This window comes from Falco rusticolus, chromosome 8 (genome assembly GCF_015220075.1).
Source record: "Falco rusticolus isolate bFalRus1 chromosome 8, bFalRus1.pri, whole genome shotgun sequence".
NCBI lineage: Eukaryota > Metazoa > Chordata > Aves > Falconiformes > Falconidae > Falco > Falco rusticolus.
The window spans coordinates 52,298,542-52,325,287 of NC_051194.1; the positions used below are offsets into that span (position 1 = coordinate 52,298,542).

The following is a 26,746-nucleotide window of genomic DNA, read 5'->3' on the forward strand; positions in this document are numbered from 1 at the left end:
GTAAGTTCTAGTGATGATTTCAATGAACCTGTTGTGTGTCCTACACAAAGAGATCTTAGTAGAGATGTTGATTTGCAGGATTCTAGATTCGACTCATGATTACCTGTAATATTTTTATTTTCTTAGTCATATTATAGTCATTTTATATGCAGAAGAGCTATATAAGTATGTGCTTTATCAACAAGAGTTCTGTATGCATCACAGGTCCTTGGTTTTGTTCTTGTATTGCAGACTGCTCTGAACTTGTATTACTTGGCCATCATCGGACATGGCCTTTCAATTGCATCACTTCTGATTTCTCTTGGCATATTCTTTTATTTTAAGTAAGTATGTTTAAAATATATTTTAAATCCATTACCAAATATCAGTGGTTGCAACAATCCTAGTTTCAATACTTTGAAACACCACCCATCCCAATGAAGTTAGGTGGAGCAAGAAGGTTAAGGAAGTCAGTATATTGGTTTGGCATTGAATATCATACTGTAATAAAATTTTAGGTTTCTTGTCTCAGAAACCTAAAATCCCAGCTCTGAAACCAAAAAATTGTAGAATATATTGACAATAGGAAATTAGGACCGGGAAATTTTCTGTTTGTTTGTTTGTTTTTGGTTTGTGGTGCGTTTTTTTTAATAATAAGCTACATTGTGGATATGCCAAGCATCAACAAAATTAAATGGAAACCAAAATACTGATGACACATGGTAGGTATGCTAACATTCCAAAGTAGGTAGTCACAAAATCTGATAAACTGTGAAGAAAGTAAGGCTAAGAGCTACAGTAGGAATGGGAATAATAATCCTGTTTCTTTATTCACTGTGTTATGTCGATGACAGTTATGTCATATCCACTGAATAACAGTTACTATATTACCTTCTTGAAAGAAAGTTTGAGCAGTGTATCGCCACTGTCACAACAAATTGCAATATAATGCCCAGGTCTTTTAAAATTAGTCTTAGTACTTCACATTTTGTGAACTTACTTTTCTTTCCCATGAAAGAGACTTTTTTTTTTTTTTTTTTTTTTTTTTTAAGAAGTTGATGATGCTTACCAGGAGCGTTGCCACATGAGCAGAGCTGAGAGAGACAAGTTATCATCTCTGCCAAATTCTACACTGCACACTGTAGGCTTTCCTTGTTAACTGGCACGAGGTTAATAATTTCTGCATCGTTTTGCACCAGATAATGTAGATCTGCTCTATGGTCTAACATATTTCTTACCACTATACCCTACTGTCTCACTCCATCTCTTATTTTTTTCTGACATTTAAATATGAGTAGCACATGCACCAGCAACTGTTGGGTCAGCTGAGATTTTGCTTTTCTCATGCCTCTGGACTTTGATTAGGTAGGGGTACCAGATAACTGATAAAAAATTACCCTTTTTAGTCACATCTGGCTGAATATAGTGTTTCTAATTTAGGTATGTATAATTTCCCCAGGTTCTGGGGCAACATTTCCACAAAAACTCAACAAACCAGAGTGCTTCAACTTTGTAGCCTCTCTTTATGAAATCCAATGTTCAAGATGACTTTTCAGCTTTTTCTGACTTTTCATGAGGGCAAACCAAAACATTTCTGTTTTTTAAACACTTTTTTTATATGACCTGTAAAAACAATGCTTACCATTTCCAGACTTTCCCTCCAAAAAATCAACAGATGAAATGGGTCTGAGTCCTTATAAGAAGCTTGATTTTGTATAAAAAAGGGTTATACTGTTGCTATAAATGTTACAATAAGTTTAACAGACTAAATATCTAATGTGAATAGGGAAAGTGCTTTGACATATATCTCTCAGGAGAAAACAAAAAGATTTGGAATATGATAGGATTTTAAAAGTTCAGAGACAGTAAAGCATGATTTTTCTGTACTATAATATGAAAACCAAGCCAATTTCATCTTGGCTTGTGGCATTTACTGCAAAAGTAGGTGATGTGCTTTGTTACCATTATAACTGACACGTTTGTCTAACTCCCCAGGGATTTTTTTTCTCCCTCCGGTAGAAGGATCATCTCTCCTCAAAGAACCACATGGAATTAATCCAGACCCACAAACCACATTTTCTAGACTGTGGTTATGTTGAGATATAAAAGGAAATTACAAAATTTAAAGGGAGCTAAAGAAAGTCCTCTACAAGATGTTCTCTTGGGATGTACAGTTCCTCTAAAGTATTTTTAGTACCAGAAGGGTATTTAAGGATCTAGATTAATACCAGGATGTATTATGTATCGGCTGAAGCTTGTATAATTATTCATAGCTTTAACAGGTGGACTTTTTTTTTTTTTTTTTGCTATTGTGTGGGGGTGCCTCTGAACTTGTCATGTTTCCAAAAAAATTATTCTGTTAGTTGATTGATAGTTTCCAGACAACATTTGCTGGATTGCTGACCATTAGAAGAATATCTTTAGGTTTGGCTAGAAAGACGGTACTTTTCTCCATAGGAAAAACACTTAAAATATCTTTAGCTTTTCAAATATCAGCTACCTGGGTTTTGAATGATTTTTTTTCTAGATTAAAATGTTTTGGTGCATTTTATTTTTTAATTTGAAATTCTGTTTTTTCTTCAGAAAAATGGTCTCATTGGAAATACTTATCCAGTGTGTGACTTGTGTTCCCCAAGTGGATTGGAGGTCTTGGTTTAACAGTGTAAACTGAATAATAAACTTAGAACTCTGATCTTCCTCTCTGAAAATTAATCTATGACACATAAAAGTAACTTCTTGCAGTGGCTCTGCTTTCTCATTCTCTTATATATTCTAAATCATACATATGTTTATTATAAATCTTCTGTTAAAATAGTGGTGTGGTTTTCATAAAGAAAGAAAAACAAGGCAAGAGAAAACTATAAAAAAAATGTGAATTCAGAGAAAGGGGAGCTGTTATTTGAAAGAATCTCCCTCCCAACCCAAACAAAAACCAAGCCAAATGAACAATGCCCCGCCCCCGAAGTAAAGGCATTGTTGTTGATCAAACGTCATGTCAAATCACATGACAGCGCTCACAGAGGATAGCAACACTTCACTTAGAGTGGGAAAACTCTTGAATGACAGATTGATAGATAGGATGTTCCTAAGATACTTTAAGTTAATTTCAACTAAACAGGTAAATCCCCTTATGTGCATGTGTGGACTTTACTGGTAAAATTCAGATCTCAAACACAGCTAGGAGCTTTTGACAATGTTACCCTTTTTCTTTTGGAGAAATATTGGAGAAATGAATTTTTCCCTAATGTCCAAGACATGCAGGAGTCAAAATAGGAAGGGAAATAGGTAATTTAGCAGGTCTGTTGTTGTTTTGTTGCACATGGTTTAATCCAGGGGTAGGTCATTCAGTTGTTCTTAGATCATAATTATGAGAAGTGATTAAAGGATATTATGTCATTAAGAAAAACAGTCAGAAAAAGGAATATAGGAAGGGTAACAGAAGATGGAGGGTGGGGAGGCTTAGGAAAAATCTTTTTATTACTGAAAGCTGTCTTCATTTTTAAATGTCATCAGTCTTGCTTTCTTGTTTCTCGTCTGGTGATCCTTTCAATCCTTTTATGCATGGGTGGAGGTGGGTGTGGATGGGTGTGTTTGAATATTCAACAGGAACAGCTGCTGGATGACCCTGAGAGATGGCCCCATTAGCTGTACGTGCTTTTCCTTGCCTGTGCATTGAATCTTAACAATAAGCAGACAGAATTCCAGAGTCCTTCATGACTTGTTTACACAAAGCCTTTAGCTGGAATCTAGTGTTGCCCCTCTGTTTGTATACAAGCTATACAGGAAAAAAGCACCATATAAAAATACATTTTGAAAGAACATAAACCCCCTGCAATTATAATAATCAAAGCTTTATGCATTTTAGGCATTAAAATGAAAAACAAAATAAAATCTAAAAAAGTCTAATGGAATATACTTCACCACTTAATTAGTGTCAAAACCTGTGTTCTGTATTTTGGACACTTACTTTTCTATTTTCTTCAGGGAAATAACACTTGGCAAGCAAAGGTTTTATGTAGGGTAGGTCCTTGTGCTGCATGGCAGCTCTGGTATCTAGAGTGGTTTCCTTCCCTCATATTTAGGGACTTGAGGCTTAATATGTCTCAGTGCTCTGAGGCCTGATTTGCAGAACCTCTGCCTTATTCATGGTATTGCACTGTGCATATGTGAACCTCTTAGCTTACTCCATGTATCTGTGGGGTGCTTCATACCCTCTTCTTGTGAAAGTTGCAAAGAATACAAGAAGCGCAGTCTCCTCTACAGCCAGTTTTTGCTGTCTCTTTTGTTCAGCAGGGTCATTTTGTTTCTTGTTTCACTTGTTGTGTTCTCGGCAGTTTTCAATATACTATTCCAGCTTTTGTGACTATTCCTTATCTGTGTTTCTCTGTTAAATATAAAGTTCTTCTCCCTCCTGCCCTCCCAAACTGAAAACGACTCATCAATGTCCGTACTTTATCTTTTCTTCCAGGCATGCTGTTTGAAAAGGCTAGAAAACTTGATTTATTTTTTCTCCTCTGTGACAATTTAGACTTGTCCCCTGCTGATCTTGTCAATGTATTTCTGACTTCTCTAACAGTGAAGAGCAGTTACATATGTAAGCAGTAGATTTTCATCCTCCAGTTAGTCATTTCATGTTGTCAGTCAGCTGCACTCCATATTGCTGGCTACTAAATGGAGGGAGGGACGTGTGGTTATAAAGCACAGACTGTACAACAGAGGCTTCAGTAGCTGCTTTCTCCGAAATAACCAAAGAGCGTTTCCTGAGAGGTGACCACAGTACCACAACCTTTATCACTTCTCTGTGCATGTGGGAGAGGTTTCCCTGAGCACTGCTCACACTACAAACCCAGGCTCTGCTCCTGACTGCCCGTACTGACACGCTGCACGAGCTGTCAGTCTGCGTGTGTGTGCTGTGCACCCCCTATCTTAAATCTAAAGGGATTATTTTTACCCAGCTTTGTAAACTGATCATCTGCTTTCCTAACGAAATGGATGTTACTTGCACTTCTAGGAATTTTGAGCATTAGGGTTTAATAACCCAATGGTCTGAATTATTTATATATCCATATAGACTTTCTATCTTGTTTTGTGTTTGTCTGTAAAACCGAATTTCTTTGGAAAAATTGAATGAGAAGCACTCCTGCCTCTTGGAATGGCACTGAGTTAGACCCGCTTTCTCTAGAATGGTAGATAAACAGAAATTTGCTGTGATTATGTTCAGCTTCTAGTATTGTTTAATATTATCAAACTTCTGTTTAAAAAAAAAAAAGCAAGCCCTTCCAAAGATATTTTTTTAAATTTTATTGCAAGATTAAAAGCAAACCTTGAAAATGAATACAATTAAATGCAGTTATATATCACATTTTATAATTATATCTTATTTACTGTTTATAATAGTTATATATAAAATTCAATACTTGCGTTATTTTACTTATTTGGTGATTTCTCTAACTATTGGATTAAGGAATAAAAGTGACAAGAATGTGACTAAAAAACTATCCTCAAAAATTTTTCAGAGGTTTGGGTGAATAGAAATGTAGGGTAAGACAGCTTCTTCAAGGTCAGGTATGATAGTTAATGGGGAAATTATTCAGGTACTAACAACAAAAAAAATGTATAAATCTTCTGAAACATGTATTATTTCTATTCAAACCTCTTTTTAGAGAGCCACTGCAAAGCAGGTTCTTCACTGTAAACATATTGGAACTGAATGTACTTGCTTTGCCTCCTGTTGGCATTTATGGGAAGGTGTTACCTTTCACATCATTCTATTAAATTTGGACTGGAGCTGAAGAAAGCATTGATGTAAGACTTCTTAATAAAATAAAGAGCTCTAGTATTTCAAAATTTCAGAGCTGTCCCCAAGTACACACAGCTGTTCCCCAGTGTATTCATTTGTTCTTGTTTCTCTTTTCTAGGAGCTTGAGTTGCCAAAGGATTACCCTGCATAAAAATCTATTTTTCTCTTTTGTTTGCAACTCTGTTGTAACAATAATTTCACTGACTGCAGTTGCCAACAATCAGGAGTTAGTTGCAACTAATCCAGTAAGTGAAAGTATATTTGGCAGCCTTGTTGATTTGTATGTGAAAAACTTCAGCAACGCAGAACAGATGAGACATGAATAGTTGATTAAATGTATGCAGTGAGGTTAAAATGTTCAGTAACGATGCATCTGTTACATAGTACAACAGATGTCTAACAATGATTTGGGCATTTCATTTGAGGTTTTGAAGTAGTAAAAACACTCTAAGAGACAGAGCATGCCGAACTGCTCATCTGAATTTCTACAAATCACTTTTTCAGAGAAGCAACTGCAAGAAAGTAGCTTATTCTAAATCATGTCAGTGAGGTTATGGGAGTTGAATTCACCAAGGAAGGAGAGTAAAAGAAGTTTTGCAACATATTTTGGATCGATCAGATACTTTCCTATGGCTTTAACTTTGCCATCTTCAGTTGAAATGAGAAGAATTAATTATTTTTTTTTTGGTGAATGAACATAAAGCTGACCCTTATATTCCTGGAATAAAAAGCAAAATAAAAAAGCTGTCCATTTGGGTCTGATTTTTCTCTCTCATTTCCTGATAATACTGGGGTAAGTGTGAATCAGTAGCCTCTCCCAAAAGGCTAGGAGTTATAGCAACAGAAGAGCCTGAAAATGAAATACATAAACAAACAAATCCCTATCTGTGGCTTTATTTTTATTTAGACCTGGAAGATAAATCTAAATTCTGTGAAAGTTAGGGCAAAACTCCAGAAGCTGAATCAAGTAAAAAGATGTTGTACTGTAAAAGCTCATCAATGTGCTGGAAAACAGGCTTGAGATAGCTGCTAATAATCATCATCAAGTGAGTAAGGTAGCAGAACATGGTAAAATAAGACTGATTTTTAGTTTGTTTTAAGCTAAGTGCCAGAAATAAATCAATAAAACACAGCAATTTCAGAAGGAAAAAAAAATAATCTATTCTGTTTAAATCTGCAAGTTAACTATTGCCCCTTTTTCACAACCTCACATTTTGTCTCCACAATAAGTTATATTTAACCATTTTAGTTGAAGAATAGCTTTTGAATGAAGCTATACAGAAATATATGCCAACATGAGCTTCCTTCCAGAACCTACTATGAAAGTTGTCGACTAGCCCTAGGTACGCTTAGGATTAGGTTAAAATTGGAAGTATTGTAAGCATTTTAAAAACAGAAAATGTTCTGTGGAGTAGTTTATATCTTCTGATTGTCAAAACTGAAAGGGGATTACCCTCATTAAAGTACATTTTCTTATGTGATTACCATCAGATAATTTAAGGATCCCCTGTTGATAGGAATGGTCAAATGTGGTAGTGTTTGCAATAAGGGAAAATATCATTAGAGCTTTCTGCCATCATGCTTGAGGATCTCGAGTTCCTTATGCTTGAATAAGGAAAATACATAAATTACCAACTTTTTGTGTCACCAGAAAGTATGGAATTGCAATTCTGTGAAAATTCTATTAAAAAAAATAATAGTGGAAACAGAGTAAAAATTAGCATTTGAATAGCAGTATTTTTTTTCATGTTGCAAATAAAGCTCTGAGATTTTTGAAGCTTAAAAATTTATATTGTACTCTGTTTATTTCTGCAGGTTAGTTGCAAAGTGTCACAGTTCATCTACCTGTATCTAATGGGTTGCAACTACTTTTGGATGCTGTGTGAAGGCATTTACCTACATACTCTCATTGTGGTGGCTGTTTTTGCTGAGAAACAACACTTGATGTGGTATTACCTTCTTGGCTGGGGTATGAAATTTCACATTCTGTATTTTCAGGCCAATGCAATCTCTTCCTCCTTTTCATGAGAATTCAAACAGCTGTACCTCTGCTTCTCTGAGCTGGTAGCTTTGAACAACGATGACACACCCCTCTTCTTTGTCTGTAGTGTTTTAACAGGCTCAGAAATATTAATGTAGGAAGTTGTATGTACCTCTATCTTTGCTGAAAGAGAGATCATGCATTTCTGGAGTCAGGAAGCGACTCCTCCTTTGTATAGAGAAAATAGTCTCCTATTATAAAAAAAGACATTAAGAAGTAATTATTCATTGTTCCTCATCTCGAAGATGTTTATTCAGGAATGAATGTTTGTTTTCAAAGAAGTCTTGCCATGCCTAGGGTGGAGGGTCAGAACTGAGTTAGAGATGGCCAAGAATTTATTTTTCCAGCAGTTCCATTTGACCTGTATTGTTCACTAAGCAAATACAGAATAGCTGTGGCTGAAGATCCCAAGTAATATCAGTATCAAAACTAACAAGCCGAATCTGGTCATTTCAGATAATGTACAACAGCATATTCACAAAGTGCAAGTGCCGACTTTCTCCTCAGCCTGTGTGCTGGCACTTTCAGCTACAATATGACCCGGTACCTGGGTCACCGCCTCTCCCACTACAGACACAGCTGAGATGTGGTTAAAAGACCATAGGTGCTCAGCAGTTTCTGAAAATTAGGTACCACCAGTGTGTCAAGGACCCCAGACAACTAATCTGATTATTCGTTTTAGATTTTGGATTCAACCTGATTTTCAGAGTCTGATTTCATATTTATTTTGGAGGTGACCTTGTTTTCTGGCTACTCAGCAAGTATCAGTGAGGACATGATCAAGTTAATCATACTGGTAAAGCTGTGGTTGTGTATACAATTACCTTTTTAATATTACCTACCTATTTAGCGTTATTGCAGATGGCAGTCGAAAAACATCTGTGTTAATGAAGACTGATTGTTGCATTCTAAAAAGTTATAATTTGATTTGCCTTTTCTTTCTGTGTGTTTGGCAAGGCAGTGGGAGTAAGGTTTCATACACCCTTAGAAAGAAATCTGAGAAGATAGAAATGGAATTGGTCCCTGTTAATTAATTTGCTCTGTAGTTATATAGTATGGACAAAGTGAAAATATAGAAGATTCCTGCAAGAGATGCAAGTTTCCTTAGTTATTAACTAGGTTTACATGAGAAGAAAATGTTGTTTTTATTTCACAGGTTTTCCTCTGATCCCTGCTTGCATACATGCCGTTGCTAGAAGTTTATATTATAATGATAAGTAAGTAGCATCTCAACTTGCTTTGCAAAATCTTCTGTATTTTTTTTAAGGGGGGCGGGGGGGGGGGGGAAAGGAATACAAAAGATAATAAAATGCCAAATGTTTTTTCTTTTCCTGTTTGTTTTCTCTAGTTGTTGGATCAGCTCTGATACTCATCTGCTGTACATCATCCATGGCCCTATTTGTGCTGCTTTGTTGGTAGGCATTTTACAGATAATTTGTTTTTCTTATTTGTTTTCTGGCTGTTCTTCATGGGCTTATAAAGTTGGCAAGAGACTTAAGCTAACATTTAGAGGTCACTGTCATTCACAGGAATCTTACTTAACCCAGTAGGTTCCTTAAACACAAGGTAGATAATTCTTGGTCTTATTAAGGAGCTGCACCCCTGGTCCTTTGGGGAACTCAGGTTCTGCAATGATGGTTGTCACTCCACTTAAATGCTAGTAAAAAGGAAGGACTAAATATTTCCTGGAGTACTGGAGGGCCACATTCAAATCCTTCCTTTAGCTGAGAATGCTTTCTCACTGCCCAGGTCATTTGCCAGGTTGACTCTACAACCAGCATCATTGTCCCATGGAGCTAATGTGGCCAAACAGCTACCAGGCTGAACCTCGCTGAGGTTCAGAAAGAGGGGTCTTGAACATCAGGGCTGACTGTGGGTGGGAATACAGGATGGAGAGAAACTAGAGCAGGCCCTTAGGAAAGAACCTGTAGAAGTAGTTCTGCAAGTATCTGTGATTGCCCCTGTTCTGGTGCTAGCCTAGCAATGTGTGCTTTGGCTGCTGGGGTATGGCGACTTCTCTCTTTGTTAGTCCGCCTGAACACTTAGATCACGGTGTTCTGCTTTACATTCCAAGTTAATGGCAGCTCTGTTACACTAATATTTGCTACCGAAGATATTAAGTTCTAGGTAACTGAAGATACCACTGCATAAAAATCAACGGTGTACTTCAGTTATACTAGGACTGAATTTAACCTATGAAACTCAGGCAATAGATTATTGCTAAATACAAATAGATGCATAATAATAATAAAAAAGGTACTAATATGTACCTCCTTACACAACTGTCTACGTAATTAATACTTATGAATGCATACTGCAGAGAACGCTGCAGTGTAGAGGCATTCCATATGGGACTGGAATTAGCTGATGATTACGTATTACAGTCATCTCTTTTATTGTAACAGAAACTTCAAGCTGATCTGTCAAAAATATTGTATAGATGTCTGCTGACTTTTCTTAGGGCTTTTCAGTTCATGCAAGGAAATTAATTAAGAATGAAAACATTAAGTAACTTTTTGGAAATAATTTCCGTTTCTGATCTATATGAACTTCCTCTTCTGTTAAATTGTTAATGAATATTTGTGGAGGGTGTTCTGCACATAAAGAATTCTCTTGGAAGACCACTGAATAAATCCTGTGGTTCTTGTGACTCCCACTTTCATTCACAGTGAAATTTAGCTGGTGAAATTATATTTTGAAGATGGTCTCAATACCGTGACATGCCTGAGATCCTCTGCATGGGAAGCCAGAAGCAGTCACCATGAAATTATTGAGATCCATAGGCCTTGGGGTGTGAATTATTGCTGGTAATCTCTTGTCCCGTTAGTCAGGTCTGCCATTTACGTTCATGGAAAGACACTTTAACTAGTGCTCTAATCTGTAAACTGAAACAGAATTCTAAATCCTTTCATTTTTTCTTCTCTCTCATTGACATGGAAGGTGAAATCCTGTTCTCACAGAAAGGGATAAGGTTTTTTTTCTCACTTCAGTGGTGCTGTATTTCACCCAAAAATTGTATGCCTTTCTGCATTGCCTTATATGTTATTACTTCCTTTGTCCAGGTGTCTCTTCACAGATATATTACAGTGAAGCTCTTTAAAGCTGAAAAATAATGTGTATTAGTCAGAGCTTGCTGAAATAACAACAGAAAAATTTGTGTAAGTTATGACTACTCCATCTTCCATGAAGTGACCTCATTTTAGGATGTAACTGAGGGTAGATTTATATCAGATATTAGCAAGAAATTCTTTGCTATGAGTGTGGTGAGGCACTGGGGCAGGTTGCCCAGAGAAGCTGTGGATACCCCATCCCTGGAAGTCTTCATGGCCAGGCTGAATGGGGCTTTGAGCAACCTGGTGTAACAGAAGGTGTCTAGCAGAAGGGGGTTTGTAACTAGATGATCTTTAAGGACTCTTCCAACCCAGACCATCCTATGATTCCATAATGTTAGAACATTTTCTCCTTCCAAGCAGTGGCCTCCACAAAGTCTCACTGAAAACAGTGGCCAGATTTCTGCTGGTTTCAGATGTATTGGATCAGTCCCAAACTGCCAAGTCTTCTTTCCATTCAAGGCAACACTTTAAATGTGCTTTGATTTTTACTGGAGCCATAATAATCATCTCTTTGGGGTTGGTTTGGGCAGAAACTTTGCCATTCTCTTTGCAATTTACAAATACGTATGCCTTTGGTATTCCTATAGGTTCCATCAGCTGACTGAAGGTGTTTCTCTTGCATTTTTTTTTGCCTCAGTACAATTGGTAGATTTGTTTGAAAACAATGTAGGAATAGCAAAGATTAAACACAACTACACATCTTACCTGTGATGTGAAAGTACCTTAAAGGAATCTCTATCCTTTCTGGCGACAAAGAGATGTAATATGTCAATTCAGAAGAGAAAAGTCAGGGATAAAGACATTAGACAAAATGCATGTTTAGGCTTTGTGAACAGGACTCGTTTGCTTAATTGGCTTGCTTGCCAGATACAATTTCCACACTTTACTAAGCATGACCTGCTTTAGTAGATGCTGCTTAAGCAACATTATTAAACTGCAAATTAGGTAACAAAGGAGAAGATGCTGTTTCTGTTTGCAGGAGCAAAATCTCAAAGAACATGAAGACGACTGTCAAGTGGGTGACTGGGTGAACTGGCAGAAGCCAACAGGAATTTAACTCTTGAACATCACTGAAAATTTTAACATTACATAAAGTTAACAATAACACTGCTTTTATGATCCCTGCTCTTACATAACTGTCCTCCGATCACTGCCAGAGATACTAGAAATGGGAGCAGACATAGGTTGCATTTTGATTGGAATTGTCTTCAGTTGACCATTTAATTACAACTGTCTGCATAACCAACCACAATTAAAGAGATAGTGCGGGAATGAAACAGTAGAGGGTGATGTTAGTTTTTACGCTAGACAAGATCAAAATGGTGTGTGTGTGGAAAAGCAATGTGTTTGAACTTCAATGAAAGCAGTGGTGATTTCAGCGTAGGTTTCAGATGCACCAGTGCACTGGTGATTTAGTTGGCATTGGTCCACTGAAGGAGTAGATTTTGGTTTAGTTGTGCTATTATTTATATGAATAATACTACAGGGATGCTCATTTTGCCCTATAATACTGTTATGTATCAGTTTCTTTGACAGCCTTTTGTAGGTGCAAATTCCTTTAGCAGAAGAAGCGTACCCGGTGAATGTGTACTAGAAGGAAGTTCAGGAGCTCCAAGATTTGTCACTGACCTATTTATTAACTTTAAGCTGGACTCAGTACAAGACTTAGGAGTTTAGAAGTTGAATGCTTAGCATTCGTATACCCAGCCTTGGAAATGTTCACAGGTCAGGTATATAACATGCCTTCATGAGCACATACAGGTGTTGTGCCCAAGGAAGCCAGGCTTAAGCAGGCTAAGCTCTGCTGAGCTGCATAAGTGTATTAAAAGCTAAGGTATGGCTATCAGCAAGTATCTAAGAATATTTCAGTTTCCTGCGCTGAGAACAGTCTGTTTATATCTTCCCAAGGAAGAGTTAAAGCAGAATTTAAACCAACATGCTAATAAGGATTACTGTACTGCTTAACACAAACTCAGCATGGAGAGAAGTAGAAATATCAGAGGAGAGTTTAATTCCAGAACTGCAGCACCTGTTGCCTTGTAAGTTTGGCTAAGTTTGCAGACACTTTTAAGGCAGAATCTAAAATCTACCAAGTTCCCAGTAGAGGCACACCATTTCTTTTTATTTATGATTGCCTTCTCTGCCTTCGTTTCCATTTTTGCTCATTTGCCTGGTTCAATTTTCAGGTCCCTGTGGAGCTGTCGGTATTCTACTCTGTGTTCATACTGCAGCTAGCACAACAGGACTCCTCTGCAGCTTTCCAAACAATCACAGTCAATTTGATAATATATATGTGAATAGTTCCACTGGCCTGCTTTTGCCTAAATGTAAAAATCTACTCACTCCCTTGCTAAAGTCAAGGCCTGTTTTCATCATTTCAGTTAAGAATTCAGTTCATCCTGATCTCACTAGATTTTTGTGACAGAAGAGGTATTAATCAAAACTTGGTGCTGCACACTTTCACTGACACTCATACTGTGTCCTCTGCTTTGCCTCATTCATTTTTTCCGTTTACCCTAATAGCTATTTGCAGACTCTTTGTGTGCTTATTTTTGTGCTTCTTGGTTTTGGTGGGTAAGTGGAACAATTAGAAAAAATCTGTGCATTTCAGCGTGTTGTAAACAAAATAGTTTGTTGGGTGGTGCTTTACTCCCTGGCTGCTGCAACTTTCACCTTCAGTTAACATTCAAGGACAGTATTATAGGAATTGGTCATGCTACCAGACCATGAGAGGGCTGAAAACTCGGTGTCTGAGACATGATGCTTCGCTAGTAGATTTGAGAAGGATTAAATTTAGAAATGGAGGAAGGACTTATTGTCTGTGTGTGCTATAGGAAGTTGGATGAAGATTGTGGGCTGCATAAAATCTAAATAAATCCCTTGAGAAAGAATCAGAAGACCTTGGTTGCTTAAACAAAGCTTAAAGGTTGCTGGAGACTTCCAGGAGAAATTCATGCAGTAGTTTCCTATGTAAAACCATTTCCTGTTGAAATGATTTAAATAGCATGTAAGTAGAATATAAATAACATCACATATCTGTCAAGGGCCAGGTTGCTATAACAATACACAGCTGTTTATTGTGAAAACCTTAACTGACATGAAAAAATTCTGCCAGGGTTGTGGAGGACATGGTGACACACAGGGTCTGAAATGGCTTCCCTGTCTGCACTTGTCCTACAGCAAGACCTCCTAGATCAGGAATTCCTAGTCTTTTTAGACTAGTTTTTTAGAAGGGAGTTGCCAGCAGACGGACAGACTTCTTCCCCCACCCTCCCTTTCGTCTCTAGATAGTTATTGACGCAGACAGACAGCTATCTGGAAGAAGTTAGGACCAGACTCTAGGTCTCTCCCTTCCATAGCGGGTCCCCTGAGCAGCACTGGCTTGCCACTGTGCCCTTGGGCAAGGTGATGGGACTGGCTGAGCTCTCAGTCTCTTCTAGCTGTAGTTTCTATAAGGGGCTGCCATTATTACATGATAGATGAAAACACTATAATCACCTCTAACGTTGCTGTTGCTCTGGTTACTGGCATCCTTAGGCTGTGTGTGTATGTATATACACATACGCGTTTGTGTGTGTATGTATTAGTTTTGTGGTTACCTACAACAAGTGCTCACATATTGAAAGATCTAGTCTGCGTAGCTGTCATTTCTGTTTGGGATTTTTTTTTGTGTGTGTGTCAAACTGAACGAACAGATATGCACCACTTAACAAGGAAAGCCTTAAGAGCTATGGAAATAAATTCAGTAGCACATGAGAACGATGTAGAGCATCGTCTCAGCGCTTGCCCCATTTGCAATCTCACTGGATGATTCATAAACCCAACCATTTGCCACTGTGAGAATGTTAAATCTGCTGTTTGTCTACAAGAGCATACAGTTCCTTGTAGCAGCATTTTGCTGTGATTTTATTTTTTAAAAAACTGATTTATTTCTTCTCTATAAACTTGTCAAAATCGTATTTGAAAAATAAAAAAGTAGCTTTTTGAGGAAACACATTTAAACACAAAGAGGGAAGAGTATAATCCTCTTTCTTGATGAACACAGAATGACATAACCATTTAAAAAACCTAATCATTGACCTGTGTACCATTATTGCGGTAGCAGAATGAAAGGTGCGTGGATTGTAAACACTGGAAGACGAATGGTTATCTGGGTGGGCATTTGCTTAATAAGTTAGAGGAATGGATGTGGATATTGGGTGTTAGAGCCACAGCTCTGTTACTTAAAGGTGTTTTCAAAGAGTTTTAACTCATGTTTATTGTACAATCATGATGCTATCCATGTAGTATGAGTTCTCTTGAGTTGTCTGGTTTGTAATATCACAAAACAGCGTGTGTGTGTGATTATTTTTCAAACTACCTTCAGTGTCATTTCCTTTTCCAACAGGTGAATCTTTTCTTCCTGCTAAATATCGTTCGTGTTCTCATAACCAAGCTAAAAGACACCCACAAGGCAGAATCCAACCTGTACATGAAAGCAGTGAGAGCTACCCTGATTCTCGTTCCACTGCTTGGCATTGAATTTGTCCTGTTCCCATGGCGACCAGAAGGCCGGATTGCTGAGGAGGTGTATGACTATGTGATGCACATCCTTATGCACTACCAGGTAGGAAGCATTAAACAGTTTCTGCTCACTTCAGCTAGATAGCAATTGGCATGTGAAGCAAATAAAAAAGAAATTATAGTGTTATTCTCATTTTTAAAGACCTTCATGCAATATTTTTATAAATTGACTTCCTCATTATCTGAATTTTCATTTCCTAAAGGAAAGAAACATCATTGTAGATAGCTGGCCCAATACTTTTTATTAATGTATTTTTATAAATAAATCCCCAAGTTTAGATTTGTACTGCATTTTCTTTGCTGTTTGTATCCAAATTTTATTGGAAACCTCTAATTATCTGCAACCTGAAAGAAAAATCCATATGTAAGTGAAATAAAGCAGAACACTTTTATTTTACAGGGTCTACTGGTGGCTACAATTTTCTGCTTCTTTAATGGAGAGGTACAGTGACAACTTTTAACATGTTTATAATATTTTTCTTTTTAATATATTTTTGTGTTGTTTCAGTAATTAAGGAGATGGTAACTTTCAATTTTTTTTTCCTATTCATTTTCTAAATCTAAATTTGTCAGGTAAAAATTAAATATCTGTCTGCCAAGAGCAGAGCTTGGAAAGGACTGTGGCATCATTCAGTACTTTAGGACTGACTTTTGTGCTGAGCAATATACATGTCTCTTGATTAAGGAATTGAAGACACTTGTCACTTTGATATAAATTCTCAACAAATATCATACAAAGTAAAATGTAGTTCAATATCCTAAAGGTATATTCATCTATTTTAGAATCTGTGTAGCATCTGTTATCCTGGAGAGTCACTGTATTGGTCTTTCTGCAGCAGGAATAGAGCATATTGCATACATGTTGCTGTGCTGGGGGACTGCTGTGTTATGACAGCTCTTTCGGAAAATTTTAGGCTGAAGTTTGGAAAACTGTTTTTTAGCACAGCTGAAAAATATCATTCAAAAAAATCAGAACTTAATAGCTCATTGTGTTTGGGTCAGAAATTTGTGTTGAATAAGAAGTACACTTTTAAGAAACCATCATGAATCAATTCCAAGAACAAACTTTATTGTTATGTGAAACTCTTGCCCCCAAGCTGTAGAGAGTACACTTAGAGGGCCTTACAGTGTCAGAGATCAAAGTAGTAGAAAGGCCTAAAACTATATATATATACACACAAATTCATGAACATGGCTGTTGCTTGCAAAAGAACCAACAACTTCAAAAATTAACTGGTAGTTTTCCAACACATTTGGCAGAGGAACAATTACAATCCTACACTTATTCCTACACGTCTGTCTGTTCTACATTTAGTGCAGTTGCAGTGTATGGCTGTAAACAGATGTGTGGGAGTAACCAGATGTTTTCATGTGCCTGAACCCCTAGTTTCTTTTATGGGATATTATAAAATTCAGTGTGCTTATATAAGGTTATTGAACAGTAATATTTACTTATAGGTAAGTATTTGTCTAATACTAGAATTGATTCATGCAGATCACCCTTCCTTCTCTTCCTAAGTCCAAAGCTGACTGAATCACAATGAAACTGCTATGGGGTTTCAAGGTTTTCCCCATACCACACACAACCCTCCACCCCCTGAATTGCATGAGTCTTGATTTTTTTTTTTTTTTTTTTTTGTCAAGAAGGCAGAAAAGATGAAAATGGGCTTTCTCACAGTTCTGTGGGCATGGGGCAGTGTTTTTGATCTGATTTTAATGTAAAGTAGATCCAGGTTCAAGTCTCTGTTTATATATTTGATTCAAAGCAGAACACGCCATTAAGCATTCTGGATCTGATTTGATCACTTGCCCATATTCAGTATTGAAATTTCACATACTCCTTTCCTTCCAAATTTTATAGTTTAGAATGCCTTCTAAAAACAGATATTTGGAAAAACTTTAACAAAGAATTGGTTATGCTCCAGTAAAAAATTGGGGTGGGGGTGGGGGGAACCTTGAAATCTCTGCAGTTTGTATGAAACAACATTGTCCACTGCTCAGTTCTGTCTTTTAACCCTTGTGAATCTTGTGAGGCTACTTTATTACTTAAACAAGTTGAAACCTTAATTTAAATTTATGATATAATCAGTAAGAATTTCAGCTGTTAATATTCCATTGTTACAAACTCATATTTTTACATGGTCTCTTCTGCTGTGTAAGAAAAGCAAACCTGAGTCACTGCACTAGTTCAGTATCCTAAATTCAGTGATAAACTTGATCACAACTCCTAGAAGTGGTAACAGATGAATCACTTCTTGAACGTCTGCCAGCATGACAATGTTAGAAGGGGGAGGATTTAGCCATTTTAACATTTATTAATTTAGGCATTTAACTTTTAGACCCTTTGTCAGTTAAACATACATGTCTGTATTTGCTCTCTATATAGTCAAAATTTATGCTTTTTAAAGCAGTTTTGGGTTCAGTGCTTCAATTACTACTATTCACTTATTATTTTTTTATAATTATTAATTACACCTTCTTCAAGAAGGGACTTACTGCTTTATAAACAACTGTATTAGTAAGGAAATCCATGGGGAGAACGACAATGTAGTTAGGAAAAAAAGTCTGCACAGGAAAAAAAGTGTTTCCTTTGTCTTCTAAAGGATTCTGCTGCTGCATGTGAGCCTGCAGGCACATGTGTGTTCTGCTGCCTTTATAGTCTCTTGCTGTCAGACAGCCTCTTGCCTGAACAAAGCCTGTATCTGTGGCTTAGCTGTGTGTACCAGATGCTGCTTTATCACCACCTGTCAGAGCAACACCTCGTTGGAGGCTGTACAAAATGGGAGGCATGAGAGTGGTGGTAATGCTTGTCTGCAGCAAGTCTGCGGCTTAAAGGTGAACGTTGATACTGAAATAAACATTTGGAGTGACAGTGGGGCAAAGATCTTCCAATGGCGTATTAGCAATTAAAGGTGCCAAGAGCACTAATTTCTTTCTTTCTATATCTTTACATTTCCCAACTGCTACTGTACGTTCTAATGTTTTCTGTATCAAATATCAGGAGTCAAACCCTGTCAAGTGGTGGTTTGCAGGCCAACTCTGGCCAAAAGATGAAAGAAAGTGGCCTGCTAGTGGAGAGCTCTAGTGAAGAGAAACTAAGAAATGTATGAAAAATAGCTGGTATGTATGTCCTGCTGATTGTAGACAAGGAACATAGATTCATAGAATCACAGAATCATTTAGGTTGGAAGAGATCTTTAAGATCTCCAAACTTCTTGAGCAGCACACCAGGGATGGTCTGTCAAATCCAGTTTTACCATGCACTGCAGCAGTTTCTCACAAGTCTCCTACAGACAAGGGCATAGATGCAAACCCTTCATCTTTACCTTCTGTGGCAGGGCTTCCCTAAGGACACTTAGATTCTGCTTATGGCCCACACAGTAAGATGCTTCTCAACTACCTAACCATATTTTCTGGTTTGAGCTGGTCTAGAGTGGCCTTTGGGGTGGTACAGGCAGAGGAGATGCTTGTCCCAGATCTCTGATAAATCAGTAGAAAGATTCCTACTGAGCTATTAATAACCTACATGATACTTGTAAGTGATAATATTGTGATATTGTGATATTAGTGACCTACATGATACTTGTAAGCTTCGTGGGGTTTGGCTTTTTTTCTTTCTTTCCACTGGTCTATAGAAATGTTGCAGTGAAGATCTGCAGGATTATACAATGTTTATTAACCGGTGAGGGTGTGCTGTGTGTTTTTTTGGGTTTCCCCCCGCTCCTTGGCTACTGAACTGTTAATCTGTGTTATACTGAACATCAAGCTACTAGTATGTTAAAGGGCTGATTGGAAGGAGCCCTTCATGAAAACTCATCAAAAAGAGCCATTACTAACTAATAAGGTGAGCAAGCAAGAATGTTCCAGCTGGAACTAGCATCTCTATTAAATGACTAAGGAATAAAATTATATTTATTACATTATTTTCTTTCATTAAATGCACTGCTTAATATCCTTTCTTATAACAACATAAGAAAGTGCTACCCCTCTTGAGCTGAATTTACATCTCTGTGCAACTGCTCAAAGCTGAGGAAAGAGGGAAAAACATTCTGTTTGCACTTATTGGGAAAAATTAGTTGCCTCGTAGATTTTCCCCATCTTCTTCTATACATGATTGCTCGGACTGTTTTGAGATGACTGAAAGACTAATAATAAAGGAAAGGATGTAACACTACAAGAATAGATATGTAGCAGGACAGAGGTGAATTACTGATTCAGCAGTAACAGAAAGGCTTTGGGAAACATGCCAGAAATACACGGCTTAGTTAGAAAGGCACGGAGCGAGCTTGATGGGCACTGGGGCGGGCGTAGAGGAAACACTGTTTGCCCATGCAGGAAGCACTATTTATAGCCATCTGTCACCGGCCAGGCCATGAGCTAAACAGCCTGTTTTCACCCCATAAGTAGCCCACAGGCACTTGTCTTGCAGGGATACTGATGGCTGGCTTGAGCTAAGGGGACTGGTATCCTTTAGGACTGGTTTACAAATGTTATTAACAATTGAAAATAAGACAAACAAACAAGCATTACTGAAGCAACCAGGAGGAAGTGTGGGAGAGGACCTGAGTGTAAGGCTTTTTTGCAGATTGGCAAGTCCTGGTTTATTTACCAGCTCTGCCAATAGACTTCTTTGACCTTGGTTAAGCTATTTAGGTGCAGTTGCTGATGTTTTCCCCATCTGGTCTTGGTCTAAAGTGAAAATTGCTCAATATGTAATTTTGTGTGTGTGTTTGTGTGTAATAGAACATTAATCTCATTTAGGTAATTGACTATGGAAAGGAGAACAAATGGAACATAGTTTAGTGATGTGCATGGATTGATTGATAATATTTGAAAGTAAATTCCAAGCTTCCTTCTTGGAGAAGCTGGAATTTTGAATCTGCCTTTTCTTTTGGCTTTATGAGGGATTACAGGAAATGGATGCAACTTGTATGAAGATTTAGGGCTCTATATATCGCTACGCAATACAAATTAATTAATCAAAAACTTCCTGTGATGAAACAAGAATGCTTTGTTTAGAATCAGAAGAAATACAGATTTTTGATATGAAGAGCTGTAAGATCTGATTACTCAGCATTTGTAGACTGGTGTTGAGGTGCTTTGAGTGGATGGGAATGGCTTTGAGTGGTAAAAGAGCATCTCCTCTGTCCTAGAATACTAACTTCTTCTGTTACTCAGTTGATATTTCTTCCCTTACCCTTTTACATTTCCTTTGGAAGGATTTTGAGAAATATGAAGTTCTCCTTTAAACAGAGGATTCTGATATCAGACTGCAGGAAGTCTAAAAATTACATCCCTTTTCTTCTATTTATTTTTATTTTTTGTAATTAAAGCCAGAGTAAAATTAGACAAAAGAAGCCATTGTGTTAGGGAAATGTAAAGCAAACACAAAAGAAATCCTGAAGACCCATGGAAAATACTAAAAATATTTACCCACAATATCAACACTTAACTGGGGGAATCACGGTCCACTGTTGAGTTCTTTTTTGTGTAACTAAGTGAAATGAAGGTCATGCCTTGTGAGTGAGGCCTGTGACTTGGGGTGCGCTGCTGAGTGTGTGTGAGTGTCGTTGTCCCACCAGCATTTCCTGAAGGCCTGTGCCTTCCTAATCAAGGCAGGAATACTTTGTGTACGAAGTTTGGCAGAAATAAAATATTCAGGATCTGTGGGTACTTTTTTTTTTAAACAGGAAAAAAAATCTCTTGAAAAAGCAACAACAAAAGCTATTCCCGTTCTTAGCATTCCCCACTTGGCACCTTCACTGAAAGACTAACTCCGTGTGCATTTCATGAATGTGACACTTCATCAATCAAATACGTACAGGTGTTTAACCATATTGTAGGAGAGGAAGGCTAGGATAAACATGACATCCTTTCAGTGGAGACATGTAAACCAGCTGGGGCCTTCAGCTGTTTCATCAGCTTTTTTTTTACACCCTGATAGAAATACGGATTTCAGGAAATGTTCTTCTATAAATTTGAATATGGTATGGTCAGAAATTAAGAAAAGCTTTCTTGTGCCAGAACCATAGCAAATGTAAATTATGGAGTGTTGAGGCCATAAGAATTTACAGCTGCTGAGGATGTGGCCTTTTGAATATGAGTGTGAATAGAAATGACCTTTTTCACCTGTAAATCTGATCTGTCCATACTGGGGTTCAGTCTGCAGGGGAGAAAGCAGAAAATTGTGTTGCTGCTCTTTCTACTGCAATTTGTACTTTTCCTGAGCGACTAGTACACTACGATTGTAAAATGTAATTGTTTCACACCAAATTTGCTGAAGAATAGTGCCTGCTTCAATTGTAAATCTTTTGGAACATCTCATGTGACAGATCAGATGTTGCTATGCCCATTTTCCAGGTTTACTGAGCCTTACTACCCCATTTGCTTAGACACGTGTTATGGGAACTCACGCATCAAAGAATGAAGTCCAACGGCATCTTTCCAAGTGTTTTATACGCATTTCTTTTTTGTTTTCTGTCATAGGTCCAAGCTGTTTTAAGAAGACACTGGAATCAATACAAAATCCAATTTGAGCACAGCTTCAGCCACTCAGATGCTACACGCACTGCTTCCTACACCGTGTCATCGATCAGTGATGTTCAAGGCTATAGCTACAATCACGACTGCACCAGCGAACATTTAAATGGGAAGGGCTACCACGACATGGAGAGTGTTGTTTTAAAAACTGAAAAGCTGTACGGTTGACTGCCAAAGGCTCAGCATATGCCAGGGTGGTTACCCTTGTGGACTCCAAGTCTGATGGAATGACTTCACGGCCAGAATATTTTACCTAACTTGGGATATGTTATTTTCCTGAATGATGCAAACTAAGACAACACATTTTTCGTACGTATGTATATATATGCATATATACATATGTTTGTGTTTCTGTGTATCTATATAGTATGGACATCTGTACATATATATAGCTATATATGTATGTGCATTTATATAAGGATACAAACTTTGCCTTTTCAGTTTCTACTGTGTAGACAAAGTTGGCAATTTTTTGTACAAAGGGAATCAATGAAGGATTTCTTATTTTGTTGGAAGCTTGTATAAGACTGTGTTGTGTTGAAGCCACTTCATTTGCCTATAGAATCTTAGACTGTAAATACCATACTGTATTGTCTTAATTCAACCTAAAACCAAACAGAGGAAAACTGTTAAAGCAGGTGCAATAACAGCAATGCATTGTCCCCGCTAATTTTGTGTCCAACATTTAACTGCCAGAAAAGCCCATCGGGTAAGTCTGAGGTAACAGATTTAAAGATATTGATGGTTTGGTTTGGCCAGTTTGTTTTTTCCACTATTTTAAGTCAAGCATAGAGACACCAGTGCAAGCTTGAGACTCTACTTACTTCTCTACTGCAATGTAATATTTTACAACAAGCTTTGAACAATGTTATTTAAACTATTTTTGCATATGCAAGAGTGTCTCCTTCTCCTCAAAGTTTCTTATTGGCTTTAACACAGACGAGATCAATGAGACCTTACTGCCAGAAAGAAAAGCAGGAACTTGTACAACTGTAACCCCTTCCAGACACTAATACGCAATTGAAGCTGATGGAACTTCACTGTGTGCTTAAGGAATTTACCCCACTGGAAAAGATCATGTACATTATTTTCTTGTAGTCATGTTGTTTTATTTTGAAGTATTTCCCTGGCCATATGCTTGATAATTTATTCCTTCATTCTTGGGGCACAGTCTTGATTAATTTTGTGGCTTTTTCTTGTCCAAGGGAAGCAGGCAAGACTGAACACAGTGCAAATGACACACCACCTTTAAAGCTAGGGTATGAGATTCAGACTAATCAAGCAAGCTAATGTTAGTCATTATCACTATTTGGAAAATCCAATATAAAGTCTGTCTTATTCTCAATCCATAATGCTTAGAACCTTTTAAAATATTTTTTTGGAGTGCTTGATTCTGAATGTCTCTCTCAGTTACTTAGAACAGTATTTTATAAGTTGTTTCTTTGGTTCTACTGGTGAATATGAAAATGAGGACATTGTCTTGGAAGGTCTTGGGAAAATGTCTTTACAGCAATCTGGTTTTGTAAATCTTTATTCTTTAAAGAAATAGTATTTTTCTTAATTCAAATGACAAAAATGCTCAAGAATGAGGACAAGTCTGAGGTGAGTTTAGAAAAGTCTTGCTGAAAATCACAAAATAGAAAGATGTTTTATTGGTTTATTTTGCAAAGTCGTCTACTTCAGCTGGGGAAAATCCACAATGAAGTAGAAGAAAAGTAGATGCTGGAGTTGACAGGCTACTATGCTAATGTATATCTGGGGCTTGTAAGCCAGTCAAAAAAAAAAAGTTCTTTCTGAGACCACTTCAGTTTTAAATACTTAATTTTGTATATGAACAACTTGATTTTCATATTTAAACATTTTTGTCTGTAGCCTTTCTATAAGCTTCATTAGCATCTAGTTAACTTGCTGTCACAGCGTTTATTAGTTTGTGACTTCATAAGACTTTAAATGCTTTGTGTTTAGGAGAAAAACAATAGGAGGATGTGGTAAGTTCACGCCATTTGCACCTTTCCATAGTTTTTTTTACAGTTCCTATGTCTGGAGTTTGAATTTAGAAAGTGTTTTATTAATGATTCAGTTTCATGAGATGGAAACTTAGCTAGGATGCACAAATCAAGATTTCCGTTCTTCTGCAAGGCTGTCTGGTTGGTTGATGGGAATGATTTGGAAATCAGTCGGATTCTGTACTTTGGAATAGTGTGATATCTGGCAATCAGATGTCACAATCTCTTAAATTGTTAGAATACAGTAACGGTATCTGCTACAACATGATTAGAGGTTACTTACAACTCTGCTTGCTGATCTATGTAGTGTTACTTAAAATCTGTGTGATGTTCTGAAAATATTAGCAGTTCAGAAAAATCCCTGCTCTGGTATAGCAGCTTTACACTTGGGGGACCAGATTATCGACTGCTTACAATTTTGTCTTGAGTTCCATTTAGAGAATCAATGGGTACCAGCTGAGAATCAAAGCCCAGGCCGATACCTGTCCATTTAAAAAGTGCTTTGAAGTCCTTTATGGCACGTATCAGATAGTTCTTTCAATGGTACCTAGTGGGGTTTTGTAATTGAAAGATATGTGACTGTTTAGAGTGTGATAGAATATTAGATTTTGAATTAAGCTTCCTTCTCAGCTAGGCAGTTCAAATTTAATAGCCTCGAAATTTTTATCATTTAATGCAAAGTACTAGTTGCTAATTTCTCCTCCTCTGATAGAGGAACTTGTGATGGTTATTTAGGAGGGAAAATCGTTTCTCTACAGAAAACATTCTACTTCTAGGTGGACTATTACAGCATGCATCTAGGCACATGTCTGTCTTCACTTTGGAAAAGAAACACACATCCAGCTGGATGTGCAAGAAAATGCTTGTGGCTGTGGAGGGTTACACGGCACAGGAGAACTACATCTCCACCCCCCCACCCCCTGAGGTTAACTAGCCTATTTCGTTTTGCCTTGGAAAATATAAATTCCCTCTTTTGTCTTCCTACCTCACCTTTTTCAGTTCCTACACAACCAAGAGAAGGGTCTGCTTCTTAAAATGTTTTTCTGCCACCATAAATTAAAATTAAGTCCTTATGCTGATTTCTCATGGCTTATTTTCTACCTTACAGAATGTTGTAGTCCTGATCTGTATTCTCTGGGATGGAAGTAAACTCTGTTTTGGTGGGGTAGTGGGGCTGTGAAATTTCTTTGAACATGCAAACAGTTACGTGTTATTATTTCTTCTTTATTTTTTTGTTATTTAGTGAAGATTTATTGTATCAATCTACAGGGGCTACAGAAATGCTTGTCTTGTATTTGGTATCTGTAATAACAGCATGTTAGTATTCTATGAGAGGGAATGTCTATTTTTAATGCTACTGTCTTCAATTAATAAAACGCTCCATTGCAGGGTCCCCTCAGTTTTTTATTTGTTTGTTTAATGTTAACTAGCATTTATGCAATATATTTTTTCATTGTGGTGATCTACTAGAGTATTTGGCTGTAGAAATGTTGCAACACTTACTTCTTTTCATGTCATGAAACATTTGGGCTGGAAACCAGGCAACGTTTAAGTATTGTACTATGTAAATAAGATAAATAGAAGCTATAGCATTGTATTTATTGCTTACACTAAGAATGAAATGGAAAAAATGTGAAGTTATTTTTTGGTTGTGCTTTATTTTCACTTTGTTCATATGGATCATTACACATTTTAATTGCTGAAAGAAGTATTATGTTTATGTTTGAGATCAATAAAATATTACTACATTTATTCAGAACTCTTGTGCTGTAATATGGAAATAACAAAGCTCATCTAGACTAGGCTTCCAGAGATGGCTTAGCTGTGTGTTAATTAAATGCTAACCCAGGGAGAAAGTCATTACATACAGTTCTTAACAATTACTCAGTGTTTAAGTGTTTGTTTATTTAATACTTACAGTTTTAATGCAGTGTATAGTAAAGTGTTGCATTTCTGGAGGAAGCTTGCATAGATGACAATATAAGATGGCTGTGCTTAAATTTTTTTACTCAAAAGCTTCATATTCCTACTTATTGTCTCCTGAATCTGTCGTTTAATAAAAAGTCATTAAAACTTCCTTAGGTTAAGGCGGCAGATTTTCTGTTCCACCATGAGCTGGCAGAAGAGTAGAGGCTGAGGTAAATGTTTCTATCTTCTTCATTTCATCAGGCTAGGTGGAGTTCCTCTCAACATGGTGTTCAACCAAATCTCAACCAAAGACACTTACTTACCTGTGCAGAACCTACAAAGCAAAGCAATAGAAAAAATGAGTGAGATTTCCCCCCAGCGCCCTTGTTAGAAGTGGTGGTATCTGCACAAAAGCTATGAATGACAGGTATGTTTTAGACCTGTAAAATTGAGTCTGTTCTATCTGACTTTAGAGAGGTGCTGACCAGCATGTAGTTGTTAAACTTCTGAAGGCATCACCTGATGATCAAACCACTCTAATATAGGTAAGGGAAGTGCCAAAGTACAGGGGCACTTAATCCACAACTTAGATTATCGCTCACCCACCTTGCACTTCAGTGTGGGCACCAGCCACAGCAATACAAGCAGGAAGCAGTTCTAGTGGGCAAGTGTTTTACTCGTAGTTACAGCGGGCCAACTCAGGTCTCCTACACTGTTGCAGGTTTAAGTTCCGTAAGCTAGCTGGGTTAAGTGTGCTTCTACCTACAGTGATGACAGGGGAGATACAGGCATCGGT

General features: G+C 37.3%; 1 protein-coding gene across 6 annotated transcripts in view; it reads left to right on the top strand.

The window, feature by feature from the left end:
* CALCRL (calcitonin receptor like receptor) overlaps nucleotides 1-25,798 on the top strand; it is a 68,421-nt gene extending 42,623 nt beyond the window's left edge. For all 6 annotated transcript variants that reach the window (XM_037397487.1, XM_037397490.1, XM_037397486.1 and 3 more), the window contains 8 exons: nucleotides 232-323; nucleotides 5,898-6,024; nucleotides 7,595-7,748; nucleotides 8,977-9,037; nucleotides 9,169-9,235; nucleotides 15,321-15,539; nucleotides 15,897-15,938; nucleotides 21,983-25,798. In XM_037397487.1, coding sequence (XP_037253384.1) covers nucleotides 232-323; nucleotides 5,898-6,024; nucleotides 7,595-7,748; nucleotides 8,977-9,037; nucleotides 9,169-9,235; nucleotides 15,321-15,539; nucleotides 15,897-15,938; nucleotides 21,983-22,204 — 984 coding nt within the window. In that variant the 3' untranslated portion in view covers nucleotides 22,205-25,798. The remainder of the gene's footprint in view (nucleotides 1-231; nucleotides 324-5,897; nucleotides 6,025-7,594; nucleotides 7,749-8,976; nucleotides 9,038-9,168; nucleotides 9,236-15,320; nucleotides 15,540-15,896; nucleotides 15,939-21,982) is intronic.
* Nucleotides 25,799-26,746: the final 948 nt, after the last annotated feature.